General features: G+C 46.8%; 1 protein-coding gene across 4 annotated transcripts in view; it reads left to right on the top strand.

Annotated features, from left to right (window-relative positions):
- The first annotated feature begins 4,318 nt into the window (after positions 1-4,318).
- The window catches only part of Ttll6 (tubulin tyrosine ligase like 6), a 38,186-nt gene continuing 20,889 nt past the window's right edge, over positions 4,319-21,615 (top strand). Inside the window, exons 1-8 of one of the 4 annotated variants that reach the window (XM_076935915.1) lie at positions 4,319-4,499; positions 13,230-13,448; positions 14,323-14,363; positions 15,005-15,123; positions 15,263-15,393; positions 17,979-18,135; positions 18,937-19,080; positions 19,665-19,750. In XM_076935915.1, coding sequence (XP_076792030.1) covers positions 15,103-15,123; positions 15,263-15,393; positions 17,979-18,135; positions 18,937-19,080; positions 19,665-19,750 — 539 coding nt within the window. In that variant the 5' untranslated portion in view covers positions 4,319-4,499; positions 13,230-13,448; positions 14,323-14,363; positions 15,005-15,102. Of the gene's footprint in view, positions 4,611-13,229; positions 13,449-14,322; positions 14,364-15,004; positions 15,124-15,262; positions 15,394-17,978; positions 18,136-18,936; positions 19,081-19,664; positions 19,751-21,615 lie in introns of those variants that run through there. The other 3 variants (XM_076935914.1, XM_034507149.2, XM_076935916.1) reach the window with 3 other exon arrangements.

Raw genomic sequence — 21,615 nt, 5'->3', positions numbered from 1 at the left:
AGACATTAGATCCCGGATGGTTGTGAGCCACCATGTGTTTGCTGAGAATTGAACTCAGGACCTTTGGAAGAGCAGTCAGCCTTCTCCCTCCCCCTCTTTTTTTTTCCCCATTTTTTATTGGATATTTTATTTATTTACAGTACAGATGTCATCCCCTTTCCCTATTTCCCCTTCCTACTCTCTCTCTCTCTTTTAAGACAGAGTCTTAGTATCCAGGCTGTCTTTCAAGTAACTACAGAGCTGAGGATGGCTTTGAATTTCTGATTGCCCTGCTTCTAGTCACTGAGTGCTGTGGCTACAGGCATGTGTCGCAACACCTGTTTATGAGGTGCTGGGGAATCGAACCCAGTGCTTCCCGCATGGTAGGCAGGCACTCTACAGTTGAGCCATGACTCCAGCCCTCCCTTTCATTTCTCCTCTTCCTTCTCCCCTTCCACTCTTCTCTCCCTTCACTGTCTCTCCCCTTTCCTGATTTATTTATTTATTTATTTATTTATTTATGTCTTTTTTACTTTATTCGCCAATGGAAAAGGTTCATACGGTAATCTCCCACTGCATGCCAACAAGTTTCCCACATCTGGGGAAATCTCAGGGGAACAGCCTATCTGGAGTGCCATGGATAAACCAATTTTTTGACACAGGGTCTCACTCTGATACAGCCCAGGCTGGCCTTAAATGTCAAACAGTTCTTCTGCCTCAAACATTCTGAGTGCCTAAAAACTACATCTGCTCTGTTTCAGTGTTTGTTTTGGGGTCAGGGTCTCCCTTTGTAGCCCAGACTGGCCTAGAGGTTTTCTACGTAATCCAGGCTGTTGCATTCCCAGTGCTGCTTCAGTCTCCAAGTTGCTAGCTATGAGATTACAGCGGGCTGGTTTTCCATCCTCTGGTTTACCTAGCACAAATCACCAATGTTCTATGACTTCCTGGTCCTTGGTCTCTAGCCTGTGGGTAAGCCTGACTGTTGAATCTGGCTCTGGCCTACAGTGTGGGCAGCAGTATGGCTCACCTTGCTTGCTCATGTCAGCTCTTTGGAAAGGACAGCCGTGACAGACATTGTCTTATTATTTCCCATTGCCGACACTTTTCTTGTAAGTAGCCAACTGCCAGTGATTTTAAGGGGACTCTCTGTAAGCCTGTGCAGTTCCCGCCTGGATTTTTATTTTCATTACATTATTAATACCACCCCAAAAGGACAGGGTGGGGTAGGAGCGTGGGGCAGGAAACTAAGAGTGAACTGATGAATTATAGAGAAGAGGTGGTTGGGGGAGGAGAGCAGAGACTTCCTCTTGGTCTTTGGAGAAAACATCTGCTGGGTGGTAGATCTGCAGTTGATGGGAGTCACTTGGGCCCTGAGGGCACTAAAAGGAGAATGGAAAAAGGGAAGGGTGTGGTGGAGGTGTGGGTGGGTGGTATAGAGATTTCTAAAAGTGTCACCGAAGGCTGTGGATTTCACCTTGGTCTCTATTTACTCCAAGGTCAATGTAAACTCCAGGTGACAGGCTGCCTTTGTCCTCAAGGCTAAGCTAAATCTTTTCCTTTAGCCTCCTTCCTGTGTAGACCAGCCGGTGAGAAGCCAATTTCCAACTTAGGTTACCAGCTCAGTACACTAGCTCTCCATATAGCTGGGGATGGAGGTTTATTAATAGCTGTTCTAATCCTCAGTGCCACTTCTCCATTGCTTAGCAACCAGACCCAGGCCCCTGTTCATACCCGGCAAGTTACCATTAAGAGACACCTCATCACAACACTTTTTCTAGGGTACCCTAGAAGAAAGTGTCTCTGATAGACAAAGCCTCTCAGGTTTATGGAGCTGCTTTATTCAGTTAACAGAAATTCGAATTCGAATACGAATGCTGATACAATGTAGTGTAGCTCAAATGTTTTCACTTTGAAACATAGTAACTCCATACTATGTTAGTGGGGGTTTCATCTATATTTCTTTTTCATTGCTTTTCGAGACAGGGTAGAGGAATCCTGCTTGATCTGGAACTCCTTCTGTAGATTACTTCAGTTGACCTGTAACTCAGAGATCTGTCTGCCTCTGCCTCTGCCTCCCTGAAGGGACTAAAGGCATGTGCCACCACCAACCCTGCCTGTTGTGTCTGGCTTTAATGAACTTTACGGCTTGGAACTTCTCTCTGGGCAAAGGCAGAAGGTAGCTCTTGCAGACAGAACTACAGTTACATTTGGTGATTGTCCTGTGTGTAGTTATGGAAGGAGTTAGGAGAAGGACCTTCACATGACACTCATGGGCAAGGCTCAAGGGCCAACACAAAGTGATGAGGTCAACATGGAATGAGATGGAGAGGTCTCATCGCTTCTTGGTCTTGGATTTCATTGCTGAGATTTTTGTTGTTTGGGGCTTTGAGACAGTTTGACTTGTAGCCCAGTCTGGCTACAGTATAAGATCCTGCTTCACACAGAATGAGATGACAGATTACAGACATGTGCCACCACTCCTACCTTGGTGTTCTGCCACCACCACCACCCACGACTTCATTGCATTGTTTGCCCATTATCACCTAACTCCAGGATATACTCACGGGTACAAAATTCCCAGTAAAACCAAACCTAACCAAACCAACACCAACACCAACACCAAAAACCTTCCAGGAATAATGTTTCCTGGATTAACTTGGTCAAGCTCTACACCAAACCTGTGGCCCCTGCCTCTTACCTTAGAGCTTGCAGCTATAGGTTTCCTGAAGAGAAGATGTTTCTCTAGCCTTGTGTTTTCTCTCAAATTACTTGTAAGGATCCATTCATTTTCTTCTTTGAGCTTTGGTTTTTTGTTTCAGTTTGGTTTTTTGTTTTGTTTTGTTTTGTTTTGTTTTGAAGGCAGCATGTCATCTTTAAGCTTTTTGAGCTTTGTTTTCCTTCTTTTGTTTTGTTTATATTTATTGTCTTCTTGAGAGGAAACCTTTCAGAGGGATGGCTATATCCCAGTGACTTAAAGTCAAGCACCAAAATAAATAAATAAATAAATAAATAAATAAATAAATAAATAAATAAATAAGAGGAGGGTGGTGATACATTACTTCTCTGCTGGTAAAATGAGCCAATGCAAGCCACATTGGGAAGCTGCTCTGGGGCAAGTTCACTGGCCCCAAGGTCCGAGGCCAGTGAGAAGGGAGAAAGGGGCTGGGGAAGAAAGTATACACGCAGAGAGAGGGTGTGTGTGTGGGGGGAGGGGGGACTAAAATGTCTGGATTATATAGGAAAGAGCCTCGGGGGGGAAGGGCAGCCCAGCCCCTGGGGTGGAAATTTCAGGGTTGGGGGCCTGGTATGCCAGGTAGGGACCGAGGGATGCTGGGAGAACCTGGAGGCCAGGCTGCTGTGCTAAGTAAAATTCCTGGTCTGAAACCCAATTAATTCATCCTGGTCTGCTCAGTTGATAGAGTGCTAGTCTAGCATCATGTACAAAACCCTGGGATCAGTCCCCAACACGGCTAAACAGCATGGCTATGGCCAAACCAGGTGGAGTAGCTTACACCTGTGAGCCCCAGATGGAGAGGCAAGAGGATCAGGAGTTCCAGGACAGACAAAACCTTACCCAACACACCCCCCACCACCCCAAAAACAACAACAAAAAACAAACAACCAAAAACACATAGTAGCTTCAAATCAATTCTTGGGACTTTGTCAACCAATTCTAAATTAACGTTTGCAGGAATAACATTTTTTTCCCCCAGTGCCAGTCTTTGCAGACAGTTTTGGCAGGCGGTAGTATAAGCTAAGGCAGCGGAGAAGATTGTTTGAATCCAGTCACTAACAAGGTTCCCCACCAGAAACATAGTCAAATGATTGTTGAGACGATTTGTTTTCTGAGAACCCTGCCCCCTTAAGTCTCACGGACTCTTCAGTCTTTGTGGGCGGCCGGGACCGGTTTTTATTGGTCAGTTCATTGGAAACCACGACCCCTCCAAATTCTGAAGGCGACGTCACGATTCTGAGCGGCGCATTATAGGTTGCAATACTCATTTTACCGTGAAAGAAGCTAACCCCCCGGAAAGCCCAAGGCCACCACAGTTACAAATATGCCTGGTATCTATATATATTACTGATTTCGTTCCTTCAATCCACTGCTCTCTCACCGAGCGTCCAGCTTCTAGTTTGGGATAAGTACTGTCTCTAGAGAACCTAAAATCAAAGTAAGCCTCTGGTGGCGCTGACCTGAAGAACAGAAGCTTTGGAGTGAGGCAGTCAGCCCGCCCGTGCGTAGGGGACGCCCCCATAACCCCCAGACCCATGGGGACCCAGTGGGGGCGACGAGGGAGGGGGTGGAACCAAGTGGAGATTAGCCGCCTCTGTGCTTCTCGCGCTGGGCGGCGCAGCCCGAGCGTCCTCCGCGTCTCCAGGGACAACCTTGGCAGTACCCTCTGCGGGCGCGGTGACGGTTAATCAGATTCCCGACCGAGGGGGCATGGCCGCCTGCCGCAGGGGCCAATCGAAAGCCTGGGAGGCCCTATATGCAAATATGAGGGCCGGGAGGACCCGAGGTTAGAAGGGGTGCAGGTTGGGGTCGCGGTACCCGGAGTGTGGCAGCCAATGGGCCGGATAGGATGGTTGCGGGAGATCTGAGACGCCCAGTCGGGGCAGTAGCATCGCCGGTAAGGAAGCTCGGAAGCTGGGTGTAGCCCTCAGGAACGCTAGGCTCTGTTGAGTACATCACTTCTCTGTCCCCGGTACTGTTTTCCACACCTAACGCCACCTGGAGGCAATCTCTTAGATACCAACCATCTCTAGGACACTCTGCACACCCCGCCCCCCCCCCCCCCCCCCCCCGGTCCCTTTCTATATCCTTTTTCTTCCTTTGTCCTAAGAATCCTTTCAGAAAGGAATTATGTTTTGTTGTTGTTGTTTATTGTTCATGCCTGGAATAACCCCTTGTCTCCATGGATGCCTCCGTTCTCTTTCCAGTTCTTTCTTCCTTGTTTTTCTGAGACATAAATTCTCTGTATAACCCTGACTGTCCTGGAACTCACTGTGTAGATCAAGCTGGCCTCAAACTGAGATCCACCTGTCTCTACGTCCCAAGAGCTGGGATTAAAGGCCTGCGCCAACGTTGCTGGGCTTCCTGTTATTTTATTTTTTGTCTTTCACTTTTTTTGGGGGGTGGTGGGTATCCTGAAAGAATACTCTTCTTAGTTTTGATAAAGTTATCTAGAATTTGAGCCTAGGAAATATATTTTTTACATTTGGGGATAAAGTAAAAAAAATGAGCTAAGTATTCATTGGCTATTGTTATGTGCCAGGCACTCCAAAATTTATTTAGTATTTGTACCATTTCTGTCAGCAGCATCATCATGACTGTTCTGGGTTGGTGGGGATTGAACCCAGAGATTTGGGCAAGTGCTTCAACACTGAGCCACTGGCCACCATCCCCCAACCCCCTAGTCCTATTTGACAGGCATGGTGCTTATTTTGAACCAAGTACTGTTTGAAGAACATTAGAAATACTAGCTTTGTCTTTAGAACTACCTAGTGAGATGAATATTATCCTTATTTACAAGGAAAGCGAGGTATAAAGAGGATATTAACCAGGGTCGCCACTGTAGAAAGCCGGAAAGTACAGTCAGTGCACGGTGTCACTCACCTGCCCTCCCTGCCTCCTGGGATGCTGAAGCAAGAGCATTTTAGAGTTTAGGTCAGTGAGGGCTGCATAGTAAGACCCTATGAAAAGGAAAAGTAAGAAAGGATTAGGGGTGGAGTTAGCCAGATTTAGCTTGGCTAATAGTTTCCTGAGAGCTGTAGAAGAAATGGCTGGCCGTGAGCCTGGCCTGAAACTGCACTGTTAAAAAAATAAATGAATGAAAAAATATACAAACAAACAAGAACTGCATTGTCTACCATCACAGACACCTTCAGTTCCTTGCAGAATAAAAAGATGATGTCTGAGTGGGCCAGACTCATATTGTTGCCAATAAATCTGGCCCGGCCTGTGATTCCTGGCACTAGTTGGATCGCCTGGGCAGATCCAGTGTAGCTCCCAGATCCTCCTCTGTCTCCTTTTTTTTTTCTGAGAGTCTTGTTTTGTTTCACAAGCTAACCTGGAGCTTGTCATGTAGCTCTCATGCTTCCTCAGCCTCCCGAGTGCTGGGCTTCCACACAGGAGCCACTGTACCCATTAAGTGTGAAGTTCCTGTCCTCCTGGTGCTCTTGTATTCAGAGAAGACAGAGTGAGTAAGGAAATGGTTGCCTGGCTGCTTATGCCATAGTAAATCAGAAAGGCTAAGTCAAAGCGAAGTCCAAAGCCCTTGCTTTTATTTATTTATTTATTTTCATTGAATATTTTCCCAACAGCTGTTCACTGGAGGCCTTCTCAGGGTGCTGCTAGTTGGGAAAAGAGGACAAAAAGATGAAAAGAGAGATGATGAAGAAAAACCTTTGTTGAGAAAGTAGGAAGTCATGGGAAAACCAAACAGGGGAGCCCTCCGCTCTCCCTATTTTCCTGTGGACTGGAAAAAAGTATGTTCTTTAAAACAGAGACTAAAGAGCTCAGCTAACCACTGAGATAGCTTCCCCCAGCAATCTTGTTCACCACCCTCCAACTATGCTTTCCTGCCTTTTGCAGGGCTATGGTATTCATTCATTCTTGTGAAGGAAAGCACTGAAAAGTTTTCCTCCATTTGGAACAGTGCCAGGGGAAGAAGAGTAGTTAATTGTGCATAATCCTTCAGAAGTGGACCCAGGGGCTGCCTGGTGGTGCTTGTTCATGAACCTAGCACTTAGGAGGGGAAAGATCAGGACATCAAGGCTGGCCAACACAAGACCCTGTGTCACAAAGCAAAAAAGTATTCCCTTAAAAAAATAAAAAGAAAAGAAAAGAAAGGGAAAAAGAAAAAAGAAAGACAGGGAGAAATAAGGAAAGGAAGGAATAAAGAAAGAGAGAGAAAGGAAGGAAGGAAGGAAGGAAGGAAGGAAGGAAGGAAGGAAGGAAGGAAAGAAAGAAAAAAGAAAAAACCTAGTCACCAACTGTTCTTCCAAATCACCTGCAGGGCATTTACTGGGGCCATGTCTGTACTCGCTGCCTCCCCCTGGTGGCCAACACAGGGTACTTCCATGCTGTCTAATTAGGATTTGGTTGGCTATTCTTGGAAAAGCTCAAGGTCAAACTGGTGCTAACATCAGTGTACACTGTCCTAAAGTATCCTAATTGGGAAGATGGAATGGACATGTCTTATGTCACTAGGAGAAAACAAAGATACTGTTGTCTGTTAATACATTAACAACACAACTTCTGGTCTTCTGTTTAGGAGGCATTGTTTGGGTTTTTTGGCTTGTTTGTTTTTGAGACAGGGTCTCACTATGTATCTCTGGTTAGCCTACAACTTAGAATGTAGGTTGTAGGCTTAGAATGTTAGTGCAGGTTGGCCTTGCACTAACAGGGATCTGACTGCCTATGCTTCCCAAGTGCTGGGATTACACACACACACACACACACACACACACACACACATCTATATGTAATTTTTTTGAGACAGGGTCTTGCTTGTAACCAGGCTGACCTGGAACTCTTGGTGGTCGTCCCTTCTCAGTCTCTCCTGTGCTTGAACTGTAGGCACACAACACTGTGCCTAACTTTTAACCTTCTGTCCTGAGCTCTCCAAGGGACTTGGCCCATTTTATCTTTCTGCTGTCTTTGCTAAAAGAAAGATATTGTGTGTGGGAGTGGGGAGCTGGAATTTTGTTCTGGCTTCCATGACCTGGTCTTTATCCATGGTCTGTTCCCCTTCCCTAGTCTAGACAAGTGTTAGCATGTGAGGGAAAGCTGAGCTGAAGATAAATGATTAAATCCGAATTTCTTCAAGGTCTCTCCCTGCTATAACATTGAGGAATTCCTTGACAGCTTAGAAAATGTTCTAAATCCATTCCTGGGTTTGGTCCTCCGAGTCCCATAAAGTGGGTGTGGTAGTACATACCCATGATGCCAGAAATTGAGAGGTAAAAGCAAGAAGATCAGAAGTTTAAGGTCATCATTAGATGTTTAGCAAGCTTGAGCCCAGCCTGAGTTTACCTGGGTCGGCTTTAATTTTTTTTTGATATCAGAAAATTAAAATGCTTTGGGGGCGGGGAGGCCTGGTGGTAGAGCATGTGCCTAGCTTTTTTAGGGCCCTGGGTTTAATCCCTGTACAACAAAAATGAGAGGGTGAATGATTTTTCAGCCCTGGGTGAAGCAGCTTTTAGTCTAACTCAGAGCTGCTTGAAGAACCAAACCAAACCAAACCAAACCAAACCAAACCAAACCAAAACAAAACAAAACAAAACAAAACAAAACAAAACAAAAACCCCGGCAGGCAGGGGCACTAATGTAGGGTTCAGAAGTAGAGTGCTCACCCATCCCCTGTGAGGTCTGGGCTCAGTCCCCAGAACTGCAAACGAAACAAAAAACCAAACTACCTGCCTACAGGCTAATGATATACAGACACAAGCCTGGTAAATTCAGATGTTCAAATGGTCAGACATGTAGTATCAATGAAAGAAGTGGGGTGGGGTGCTCAAGAAAATCAGGCCAGGCAGGGTGGCTCTGTTTATAATTGGAGCACTCAGGGGCCTGAGGCTGGAGGTTTGAGTTCAAGGCCACCTACTGCTACATAGAGTCCCAGGCCTTATGAGAAAATGGATACACACACCCATGGTCAAGAAAGAAAGAAGAGTGGGTGGTGGTTCAGAAGGTAAAAGTGTCTGCCACCAAGCTTGATGACCTGAGTTCAACCTCTGGGACCCATATGGTGGAAAGAGAGAGCAATTTTCAGCAACACACACACACACACACACACACACACACACACACACTTTAATTGTAAAAACTTAAAAAAAAAGAAAATGCAGAGTTGAGTCAAATGTAGCCAAATGTAGTAATACAAGCACCAGCACTTGGGACTCTGAGGCAGAAGGTTTATAGCAAGTTCCAGTCAGCCAGGGCCTCACAGCAAGGAAAAAAAAAAAAAATGCTGGGGAGATAGCTCAGAGGTAAAATGCTTGTTGTATGGGCATGAGGATCTGAGTTTAGATCCCCAGTGTGTCTGTAATCCCAGAAGTGGCAGAGATAGGCAGATCTCAGAGTTCACTGGCCAGCCGAGAAAGCCAAAATGGCAGGCAAGCTCCAAGTTCAATGAGAGACCCTGTCTCAAAAAGTGAAGTAGTGGGCAATAGAAGAAGATATCCAACATTGACCACTGACCTCTACATATGGATGGGCAAATGTACCTGCACAACTGTATACACACACACACACACACACACACACACACACACAGAAAAAAAAAGGTCAATTCTCTCATTGCTACTGTAAACACAAAGCTACTTGCCACTTGGTTGCTGTATAAATGGCACCATCGTATATGAAGGAAACACGACGGGGAGTCATTGTCCTACTGCTCTTAATTATTGGCATGAAGGAACAGAGACCCACTTCCTCAAAAGAAATAGAAATCTTTGTTTTTATAAGAAATGTATATTTTCTACTTTGTGGCAAGCACTTCTTCTACATAAGCCTTCGTGTGACATTATTGCGGTTTTGCCAAAGCCACATTTTCCTGTGGGCCAGAGGATATGTCTACAGGCTAGATTTGGGGTGCAAATCTGCAAGCAGGTAATTTAAAAGGAGATGTTCTTTCAGGAGCATTTGGAGAGAAGGCAGCAGGATTCAGTCTTGGGAATGAAACAGATTTGGGAGTAGGAGCAGGAGAGAAAGCAAGGGGAGGGGTTGCAGTGGCTTACACTTCTGGGAGCTAGAGGCCAGAAACAGCAGCTGTGGGATGGGTGTACAGGACTCGAATCTGGTTTCCAGCACCCACGTGGCTGTTAGCAACCTTCTGTAACTTCTGTTCCAGAGGATCTGACCTTCACAGGCACTGCACATATAGGGTACACAAACAGATGCATACAAAACACCCACAAACATAACATGAACGTATTCAAGGCTGAAGAAAGACAGGGGCCAAAGCCTAAGTGCTTACACGGAGCCAGGACTGTTGTTTGCTGGCTTGCTCCAGTTTCAGGCTCCGCCTGGGTGGCTCTTGTATCATAGGCAGCCTGGAATACAGACAGGGTAGGATAGAGGCAAGTAGGCCGTGATGAACCAGCTCTTCCTCCAGAAGTTCATGGGTTTAGTCTCTTGTTCTGTGTGCTGGAGCTCTATCACACAAGAGCAAACAGATTTTGATTTTTTGTGTGCGCGCGTGTGTTTTTGTGTCTTATTGTGTAACTTACACTGGCCTAGAATTCATAATTCTCCTGCCTCAGCCCCACAACTCTTCTCTTTGAGGCAGACAATTTATTCTTACCACTTGGACAAGTCCCTTAAAAAAAAAAAAAAAAAAAAAAAAAAAAGCAGAGACAACCCTCAATTCCAGAGTTCAAATTCGGGGTCAGTTTCTCCCCAAGTTAACATTAACCTTTAGGTAAACGAGCCACTCCTGCAGTGGGGCTTGGTAAAGAGGAACATTGTTGAAAAGCCTGGGGGGTGGAACTGGTCGTTTACCTTCAAGGAAGGGAGCAGCAGCCCAAGGCCAAGACTTGATGTCCTCCAGTTCTCTCAAACATTGCCAAGAGTGTACCTGTTCTCTGGGAACAGTGACTCACAGGGCTGAGGTTTTCTCTGTTGGTTGTCCTGAGGGCAGCCATGTTTTCCAAGAGTAAAGAAACCAGCATAGCTGTTGGCCAGCGCAACATTTCTGCCCTCCTTCTCAGGAGCGGAGGTGAGCATTTACTCAGAATGTGAATCTGAAAATCCTTTGGCAAAACTGCAGCAATAATGTCACAGGAAGGCTTATTCATAGGTAGCCTTCATAGTCAGAACTGGGCCATCACCACCAGGTAAGGTTCGGGCAGAGGGCAGAGAGGAGTGTAAAAGAGGTACCGAGGAGTCAAAGAGCTGGCTGTGGGGTATAGGTGTTGTCTAGAATGGCAAGTTGAGCGGGGAAGGAAGCTGATTCCTCCTAAGACACCCTGTGGCCCTGGTAAGCCTGCTATAATTGCTGGTGCTAGTTATCCCAAATTGTTAAAGATCCCCTAGGGTGTAAAACACACACACACACACACACACACACACACACACACACACACACACAGCTACATAATCTTATGAGCCATTTAATCCCTGAATATTGCCTTTTCTTTTCTTTTCTTTCTTTCTTTCTTTCTTTCTTTCTTTCTTTCTTTCTTTCTTTCTTTCTTGTTTTTTATTTTTTTTTTTGAAACAGGGTTTCTCTGTGTAGCCCAGGCTGTCCTGGAACCCACTCTGTAGACCAGGCTGGCCTCTAACTCAGAAATTTGCCTGTCTCTGCCTCCCAAGTGCTGGGATTAAAGGTGTGCGCCACCACCGCCCGGCCTTCTCTCTCTCTCTCTCTCTCTCTCTCTCTCTCTCTCTCTCTCTCTCTCTCTCTCTAATACAGAGTCTCACATAGTCCAGGCTGGCCTCTAACTCTAGACTCACTGAGGATGGTTTTGAACATCTGAACCTCTTGTATTCACCTCTCATGGGCTGGGAGTTACAGGTACATGCCCCCATGTCCAGCCATGGCCATTTTAAGGAAAGACTCACCCTCAAACAAAAGCTGGCTTTAGGGGTACACACCTGTAACTCCAGCATCTGGGGAGATGAGAGATGAGAATTGGCGTGAGTTGCAGGCCAGCCTGGGCTTCTATGAGACATTGTCTTAAATAAAGAAACAGACAAACAAGAGACAAAACCCCAAAGAAGTAAAAGACCCTTTATACATGAAAGTGGCTTTCTTGTTTTTTCTTCTTTAGGAGATGGGCTCTCACTAGACTCAAGGATCCTCCTGCCTCAGCCTCCCCACTAGCCAGACTTTAGCTACCATTCCCAGCTTGAAAATATGTTTTAGGGTGTTTAGATACTATCAAAATTGGAAGCAACTTATCTGTCCAACAATGAGACAAGGGTTGGTTGAATTTGGCGATCAAGGTGCCTCAGCAGTAAGTGTTCTTTGTAGCAAGCCTGACTACCTACCTGAGGCTGATCCCAGAACCCACATAATAGGGAGGATCTAACCCCCACAGGTTGTCCTCTAAAACAAACACACACACACACACACACACACACAGAGAGAGAGAGAGAGAGAGAGAGAGAGAGAGAGAGAGAGAGAGAGAGAATGCTAAATATACCTAGGGACATACAAACTTTGCCAACATAAACGTGCCTTTTTGATATATTAAATGGGCAGAAAGAAGCTGCCAAAATGGTTAAAATAATGTCAGAATAATTACAATTAGAATTTAAGAATTCACAGCCAAGGCAAAGATGCTTTGGTAGAGCGAGCGAGCCACAGGTGATGTCTGCCCTCCCAGCTTTAAGGCCTCCTTCCTTTAACATGATTTCAACAATAATCTGAAAGTTAAAGATACTAATTTTTTTAAAACTTTGATCCAAAGGATGTGTGTGGGCAGGACAGGCAAGAGAGTAGCAAAGGGAAGGCCTGTGGACATCAAAGGACACAGGCTGGCATGATGAGGTTGGTGGGAAGGAGAAGGGAGGAGGTGGGGACCTTGTGACATGGGCCTCATAGGCCATAAGAGCCTTGGTGTGAGGGATGTGATGGAACGGGGCCAGGAAGACCTGGGTTATGCAGAGGCAGACTCTTTTCCTAAAGAACTTTGAAGGCAGAACACTGGAGGTGTGTGTGTGTGTGTGTGTGTGTGTGTGTGTTGGAGAGACGTCTCAGCAGTTAAGAGTACTAGTTGTCCAGAAGCTCTTAATTCCATTCTCAGAATTGTTGGGAACGGACACCTGTTGGTTCACAACCGCCTATGTGTCTTATTAATGCCTGCATCTTGCCCAGTGGGAAGCTGAATGCAGCACTGCAAGGGTTAAACAGAACTCAGCTCATCTGCGCTGCACCCTCGGGACTCAGTCCCTCAGCTGGAAAGGCTTGAAACTTAGTTCTGAGGCTGTCTCCAGGCACAAGCTCACTTTAATAATAAGATTGTTTACCAGGTGGTGCCGTGCATAGCAGCTCAGCCTCTTTCAGAAAACCCCAGATGGACAAAACCAAGGACCGGGGTTGGCTAAGAGAGTCCCCAAGGTCAGAGTCTTTGGCAAAGGTGGAATTAGCTCTCTCCCTGAGCGTGCACCAAGAGTGCAGTTGGAGCAGGGAGCATTTTTATAAACGACAACCAGTTGTTTGGGAACCGACATGAGCAAGGGAGGAGCGCCCCCTTCAGGTGGATCCACGCAACTGCTGATGGCTCTGCCTTCTCTCCAGGGAGGGATGATGTTTCCCCAGAGCATCCTCCAGGGCTAGAAAGATGCTACAGTGCCTGACTTCAGAGAGTGAGGAAGGGGCCGAAGAGAGGGAGGACAGTTCCACAGAAGATCTAGAGGAGCTGAAAGAATTTGTTACCCTGGCTTTTGTGAGAGAGAACACACAAAAGAGGCTTCAGAACGCCCAGCAGCATGGCAAGAAAAAGAGGAAGAAAAAAAGGTTAGTATTGAAAAACGAGGAGTTGCTGGGTGTGTGTGTGTGTGTGTGTGTGTGTGTGTGTGTGTTCTTGGTGTTGATGAGAGCAGGAAGGACCCCGAGGGAAGAGGGCCTTGGCTGATGACAGGAACCGGGGACACCAGGGCTTGTCTCATCTGGATCACACCACTTTCAGTGTTCTGTTTTATGGCATCCCATAATAGTGTGTATAACCTCTAATCACACCTTGTACTTTTCCTTCCATTTGTGTTTACAATGACTTTTAAAGACTGGGTGGAGAGGGAGCTCCTGGCTGACGGGGCAAGAAAAATTCCCCTTCATAGGCACAAGCTCATGTGTGTCTTGGGAATTTCACGTACTTGCAGCATAACAGGACCACCGTGACTTGCCAGCCCAGCGGCTGCAGCTTGTGCATTCCGGTTCTGGGTTAATACTCTGCTGGTGCCTTGTGGAGAGCTTGTCTACCTTCTAAATAGCTTCCCTGAGTGGGGAGAAGAAGGAGACAATATTTTAGTCAGAAGTATGTGCTTTTTAAAATTCCTGTCCCCGATGGGCTGGTGGTGTAATGTGCAGGGACCACTGGGAATGTAGCCTAGTGTCAAGTGCCTCACTTGCAGGTGGGAGGCCCTGGGTTCAAGTCCCATCACTGACAAAATTTAAAAGGGGGTTGAGGCAAGGATGTTAACATGAAATTGTAACACATGAAGTAACGGAACTGTAAATGCATGATTTCTACTGCTCTGCGTCCTTAGGGATGGGAAGGGGTGGGCCCCTCAGGCTTAGTGTGGCAGCTAAGGCATGTGTGTGTGGTTCCAGCCCTGTGTTCTGGCCAGGGTATCTGTCTGTGTCTTGCTGTCTGCCTTTTTCTCTTTTCCAGATGATTGGTGATTAATCTATCCAACTGCCGGTATGACAGCGGTGAGCATCTGTGTTCAAGGGATCCGTGATGGAGACTGAAGGGTGGGGAGGGGTCAATCCTGGGCATGCCTGAGGGTGATAAACAGGGTCTTCAAATGCTTGGTTCTCCTGACTCCACAAACTGTTGGAGGAAACTGGAAATCTCCTTCTAAAAAATCACAGTGGTGTGCACAACCTATAGTCTTGCTTACTTATGTACATATTTGTTGGCAGGGCTTCACTGTGTAGCTCAGGCTAGCTCAAGACTCAATTATGTCAAATGTTTCCTGCCTCCCACTTCTGTACTAGTTTATCTCACTGATTAAGACTGGCTCTAGATTATGGTTAAGGATTGGTGTGCATCCAGGGTTTAATGTTTGGAGACAAGCCAGGGGACTCTTTCCTGTAAAAGGGAAGCCAGGTTGTGTTTAACATTCGTTCCTTACAGTCTCAGATGTATCCTTTAATAATGTGTCCATTCCCCACACTCTTTGCTCTGTCCACAAAGCAAGATGGCTTCCAGCCCAAGAAGCCAGCTCTCTAATTTCAATATGTGACCTGGGAGATCATGTGAAAGGGACCTCCCTGCACAGTTCTTCCCTGCTTCTGTCCCTCACCAGACACCCCCCCCCCTTTTTTTTTTTCCCTCAACTCCTTCACAGTGCGCAGGGCTGCCCAGCAATATGGCCTTCGAGAGGCAGGTGACAATGATGACTGGACTCTCTATTGGACTGACTACTCAGTGTCACTGGAACGAGTGATGGAAATGAAGAGCTACCAGGTATGTGCCTCCCTGGACCTGTGACATCTGGCCAGTGGTGGCCCGGTTTGTACCCCTGGCTCTCGAAGGTGTCATGGCACTCCCGTAGCCCTGCTTTAACTCAGCTGGAATCGCTTATGAATTCTGGCTCCCTTTGCAGAAAATCAATCATTTCCCTGGGATGAGTGAGATCTGCCGGAAGGACTTGCTGGCCCGGAATATGAGCCGCATGCTAAAGCTGTTTCCTAAGGACTTCCATTTCTTCCCCAGGACCTGGTGTCTTCCTGCCGAGTGAGTGCCCACTACACCCACCCCTTCACCACCTCCCATTGTTATTTTTTCTCTCTTGTCCTGATTTCCCAGCTGTCGAAACTCCTTTGCATGTGACCTTCTGTATTTCCCCCTACTGTTCTGGAAGAAAAAGGATAAGGGTGTGTCCAAGGTTGAGAAAACACAGGTCTTGCCTATAAAATGAGCTGTCCATTAGGTAAGGGCTGGGCACCTTGGAGGTTGGACCCACAGTTAGGATGATAGTTTGCTCTGCACCGGAAAGCTGCTGGATTTGAACTTGTTCCAACCACCTGCCTGTGTAGATTCTGAATTTTTAGGGAGAAAATGAGGTTGTGGTTGGCACCCAGAGCAAGAACAGAGAAGGCTGCCTAGTCTGTCCCATTCAGTGGCATGGACAGCCACCAACCCTTCCTTTCAAAAGTTGACATTCACTCCCAGTATGTGTAATTCTCTAGCTCCTGCCCCGTGTAGCAAGGGAATGAGAGAGAGATGGCATGCACGTGACCTGGGGTATGATAAGGGCATGGGAAAGGGTGGTGGCAGTGAAGTGTCACCTCAGAATTGTATTCAAATGGATGGAGAGGAGTCAGCAGCTAAGACTGATGGCTACTCTTACAGAGGACCCAGGTCTGGTTCCCAGCACAGCACAGTGCACATACATACTTCTAGACCTCAAAAAAAAAATTAAATCTAGAAAAAAACGTTTTAAAAAGTTATATTCACACTGCAAAGAATCTCATCCTCTCTTCTCCACCAAGTCTTCCCCAAACCAAGAGCTTGCAGACTCTTCATAATGTGTCTGGAACAATCTTCAGGGCTAGTATTAACTTCAAAGGAAGCGTGGTATTAGCTGGGTGGTGGTGCACATCTTGAATCCCAGTACTGGTGAGGCAGAGGCAGGCATGTTCTGTGATTTAGAGGCCAGTCTGGTCTACAGAGTGAGTTCCAGAACAGCCAGAGCAGTTACACAGAGAAACCCTGTCTTGAATTTAAAAAGCATTTAAAAAGGAACTGGAGAGGTAGCTTAGTGGTTAAGAGCACTGACTGCTCTTCCAAGAGAACTTGGGATCAATTCCCAGCACCCACATGGCGGCTCAGAACTGTCTGTAACTCCAGGATTTGACACCCTCGTATAGATAGATATACATGCATGAAAAACACCAATGCACATAAAATATAAATGAATGGATGGATGGATGAATGAATGAATGAATGAATAAATAAATAAATAAGGAAGCATGTTTGCCGTTCAGATAACAGGAGCCTCCAGATTTCAGAGTCATTGTAGAGCGTTGTACTTTCTGACTTCCTCACTGCACAGAAGACTCCTTTAAGTTAAAGCACACAAAAAAATGTCTAAAACACCTATAATCCATTGATTTGCCTTCTTTATCCCTACCCCTTTATTTCTTGAGAGAGGACCTTACTATATAGCCAAGGCTAGCCCAAACTCTCAGTCCATCCGCTTCAGTTTCCTATGTGTTAGGAGTATAGGTGCAGACTACCACGTTCAGTTCTAATCTGGTTTCCTTCTTTCTTCTAAATACACTTTGGTGTGTGTGTGTGTGTGTGTGTGTGTGTGTGTGTGTGTGTGTGTGTGTTTAGACATAGCATCAAGTAGCCCAGGGTGTCCTCGAATTTGCTACATACATAAGGGTGTTGTTGAACTATTGATTTCCTGCGTCTACCTCTTGATCGCTAGGATTACAGACCTGCGCTGTCACATCCAGTTTATATGACTGTGGAGATGAAACCTAGAGCTTCATACACACTTGGCCTACACTGACCAAATCCCCTTCCTTCAGCATCCTTTCTCCAGAGGGCATTGAAGGGTGTGATTTGCCTTCCTGTACTCCTGGCTTAAGGGGAGGCATCGCAGTGAAGTAGGTACTGGAGTCCAGACACGAGTCCATAAGAGAAGGTGGTCCCATTGTCAGGGCTCAAGCTGGGAGCAAAACTTCAATTCTCTCATGTGTAAACCCAAGTCAAACTACCTGGGGTATGTCACGTCACTCTGCCCAATTTATACGATGTGACAAAGGAACACATGAGACAGGTCTCATCGTTCACACGGTGCAGGCAATGGAGATGAGGGAGTGAAGCCAATGGAACATTATACAGCTGAGAAGTGGTGTTGCCTAGATTTGAATCCAGGATGAATTTCCTTTAAAGCTTAATGTCTCTACAGCTGGATCACTGAGTGTGTGTCCGTCAACACCGGGACCTCGTTGGGTTGGTAGTCTCTCTTTTCTGTTTTCATAAAGCGTCTCCTGGGGCTAAAGAAAAAAAAAAATGGCTGAGGACTTAAGAGCACTAACTGGTCTTCCAGAGGACTCAGGTTCGATTCCCAGCACCCATTTATATGGCACCTCACAGCTCTCTGTATTCCAGTTCCAGGGGATCTGACACCCTCTTCTGGCCTCCTCTGGCACCAGGCACAGACTTGATGCAAAGACACAGTGCACAGACATACATACAGACAAAACATCCATACACATAAGATAAATTAAAATAAACAGAGATTAGTTTTCCTAGTCATAGTTTCCAAGCTAAAGGTGTGTCTTGTCCCCTCCCTGCTGTGACAGCTGGGGAGATTTGCAGACCTACAGCAGGACAAGAAAAAATAAGACTTACATTTGTAAGCCGGACTCGGGCTGTCAAGGGAGAGGCATATTCATTACCCGGTCGGTGAAAGAGATCAAGCCTGGGGAGGATATGATCTGCCAGCTTTATATTTCCAAGGTACTTCCTCGATGTGAGGCTGTGAGTGTGTGTTTATTGGCCACAGTGGCTTCAGGCTCTGTGGGACAGAATGTGAAATAGACAGTGAAAGGCAGAGGTGGAGATGAAACTCAGCCTGTCTCACGCCTTGGATGTGATCAGTCCCAAAGCTTCCAAGTCACAATGTCCCTCACCCTCTCGCAGTCCACCATCATCTGGCCTCACCAGGCCGACCTCTCCCTCACGTGGATGAAAGCTTGGTTTGTGGAGGCCGTGCCTCATTCAGGAGAGGGGAGTCATCTAGGGAAGTTCATAGTCACCGGCTTTCTTCCATGACTGGGGTGGGGCGAGTCACAGACCACATGTGATATAGCCCACTGCAAGGAAGTGTCCTTCTAGAAGTATGGGTGGAGGGGGGCAAGCACTGGCCTCCCCAAGACAAAATGTCCAAGAGCCTCTTGCAGGAAGACTCTTGGAGAAGGCAGCTGCGAGTGATGTAGCCCTGAGAGCCATGTGCACCATTCTAGAAAAGGACCCTGTAGCTTTTGTTCACTTGCTGAAACATCTCTTAGAGAGAATTGCTTGAAGCATTTGATAGCTTTGGAGCTCAAGGCATGGTGTGGTTTGGTGATGACCCCAAAGTCACCCTTCAAGTCCTAAAGCCCAAATCTGTGTCTCCTGCTCCTCACCCTGGGGCAAACCTGTTCTTTACACTACTAGGCAATGCTGCAGCTAGCTCCCTGAGGACGAGGTGGGAGCTAGACATTTTCACCTGTGAATGCCACCTCCGACGATTGCGTGACTTTTTTTCTCCCCACCCAGCCCTTCATCATCGACGGGTTCAAGTTTGACCTTCGGATTTATGTGCTCGTGACCTCCTGTGACCCTCTCAGGGTTTTTGTGTACAATGAAGGACTGGCTCGCTTTGCCACCACCTCTTACTCCCATCCCAACACAGACAACCTGGTGAGCTGAGGGAACACACACGGCCTCCTCTTCGTCCTTAGCATGATAGCATCCTCAGATTCTGGGGTAACTGGCAAGCATCAGATGAGTACTGACTGCGGTCCAGATCCCACGGGGTTTCTCATTCCATCCTCCCAGGAGCCCTCCAAGATCTGGATTAGTATTCCCATTTTACAGATGAGATTAAAACCTGCAGAATATAGGGGGCGTGACTGGCCTCACTCAGCTAAGAAGTGCTGCTTCTGGGACTTGTGGCTAGGCCTTCCTGACTCCAACACCAGAGCTACAGTGCGAAGGTGCTCGAGGAGCGAAGGCCATGTATACGATTTCCTAGCAACCCTGCTTCCAATCTTCCTGTCCCCCAATCTCAGAAAGAGCTGGAGTCTCTTATATTCCGGGCTATGGGATATCCGTTTTTTACCTTCTGTTTGCCCCTTTGCTTATGCCTATAAATTCCTTCCCCCGCCCCTCCCCTTAAGCCCCGGGGAACTATGGGAGTGGGCGAGGGCTGTGCATGGTGCATGGAGAGGACCCAGACTGCCTGTGCTTCAACCTGGCCCACGGTCTTATGTCTCTTTCCCCAGGATGAGATCTGTATGCACCTGACTAACTATTCTATCAACAAACACAGTTCCAACTTCATCCAAGATGCTTATTCTGGCAGCAAGAGGTAAGACAGCCGCTTCGCTCATCTTTCCAGGATTCTGCCCAAACCCACCCGGTCCCTGCCAGTAATTCCATCGTGGGTCACGTGACCCCTGCAAAGCCTGCTTTGCCTCTCAGCCCAGCGCAGACTTTTCATGTCAGCTCTCTGGACTGTTAATCATTAAAAGGAGGCCATGCTGTAAACCCTGGGAGGCTGGGAGGAGGGAGATAAACACAAACGGTTTCCCCAGCAGAACACATACACACACCAAAACATACCTTGTTACAGTTGCCCTCCTGACATTTCCAGATCAACAGACTTTATTGATTGCTAGGCTGCCAAGTGAGGAGGACTCGCCAGCTGTGATTCCTTGGTCTGTAGCTCCCTGGGGTGTTGCTCCATTACGGATTCTCAACTGATGTGTCATGATGCCCTGGAGTCACCTGACCTCTGGCTAGCCAGCCTTCAGATTGGGGAAAATACGGGATTCCTAAGGATTTGGTTTTAACCCCCTACAAGCAGCTTGTCCACTCAAGCTATTGATTCATCAGCTTGCATTTGAGAGAAAGGCAGACCGAGAAGTATGTGTGTGGCTGGGCAGAGATGGGCAGATGGCTGGTGCCTACGGATTTGTTGTTAGATTTTCACACTGCGGCTAAGGCAGAGAGCCCAGGAACTCGGGTGGAGGGTGGAGTTAGGTCCTGTTATTGTTTCCCAGATGAGGAAACTGAGTCTCAGAGAGGGGTTAAGTTGCCCAAGGTTACACAGCTCTGAGTGATACAGTTGGGTTGAACAGCTGTGTCCACTGTGCCAGCCTCACAGGACTCAGGACTCGTGGGGTCAGGGAGGCATGGGGCATTTCAGTACGTGGACTATTACTGGTGCAGCCTGCTTGGAAGGAGGGGATACACACATGCATACACACACATGCACACACACACACACACACACACACACACGGCTGAGGGGATGTTCATTCTTTGTGTGTGTGTATATATGTGTGTACATGTGTATATGTGTTATGTGCAATGTATATGTGTAGTGTGTGTACATATGATGTGTATTTGTGTGTACAGTGTGTATCTGTGTGTGTATATATACATGTGTAGTGTGTGTATGTGTGTGCAGTTGTGTGTGTACGTGTAGTGCATGTATATGTGTGCATTTGTGTGTATGCATGTGCATGAATTCTGTGTATGTGTGTGCGCATGTATGTGTATGTATGTATATGTGTGTGCTTGTGAGTGTCTGTTATATGTGTGTGTGTGTGTGTGTGTGTGTATTTTTATGTGTATATATGTGTGTGTGGTGTACTAGAGCTGGCCTCAAGCTTGATTATAGTGGAAGGTGCTTTTATCTCCTGATCTTCTTGCCTAAAACTCACTTTGTAGCCCAGGGTAGCCTCAAATCCCCTCTCCTCCTCTCTGAAGTGCTGAGATTATAGGTGTGCATTGCCATGCCCAACTTCAGTCACCCCCCTTTTCTAGAGGATACCAGTCCCATGTTGTCTGAAACTCTTGTCACTTGTTCTCCCTACCCAGACGGATTCTGCATTGGTTCAGAATCCTGGGTCGGGGCACCTAGCATGTCACCCCCTCTTTGATGTTTGTCCACCGAGTAAGCCTCCACAAATTGCTTTGTCTCTGAGCCTCCATTCCTGGGTTTTAGGATAAGCCAATGCCAACCTGCCTTGTCCTGCCCTGTTGTCCCTGTGAGATGCGAATGATCCATGCTGAAGCCCAGTATTGTCACTATTCGTTTTCTTTAGTCCTCGGGTCTTTATTTGCCTTCGTTTATGAGAAACAAGGTCGGGCTGGAGAGATGGCTCGGCCGTTAAAGGTTAGGCTCACAGCCAAAAATATAAGAGAAGCAAGGTCATCGCCAGGCAT

The sequence above is a fragment of the Arvicanthis niloticus genome, chromosome 6 (assembly GCF_011762505.2).
Source record: "Arvicanthis niloticus isolate mArvNil1 chromosome 6, mArvNil1.pat.X, whole genome shotgun sequence".
NCBI classification, from domain to species: Eukaryota; Metazoa; Chordata; class Mammalia; order Rodentia; family Muridae; genus Arvicanthis; species Arvicanthis niloticus.
Note: the sequence above shows the minus strand (reverse complement) of the source record. Positions and strands in the feature narration are given on the sequence as shown.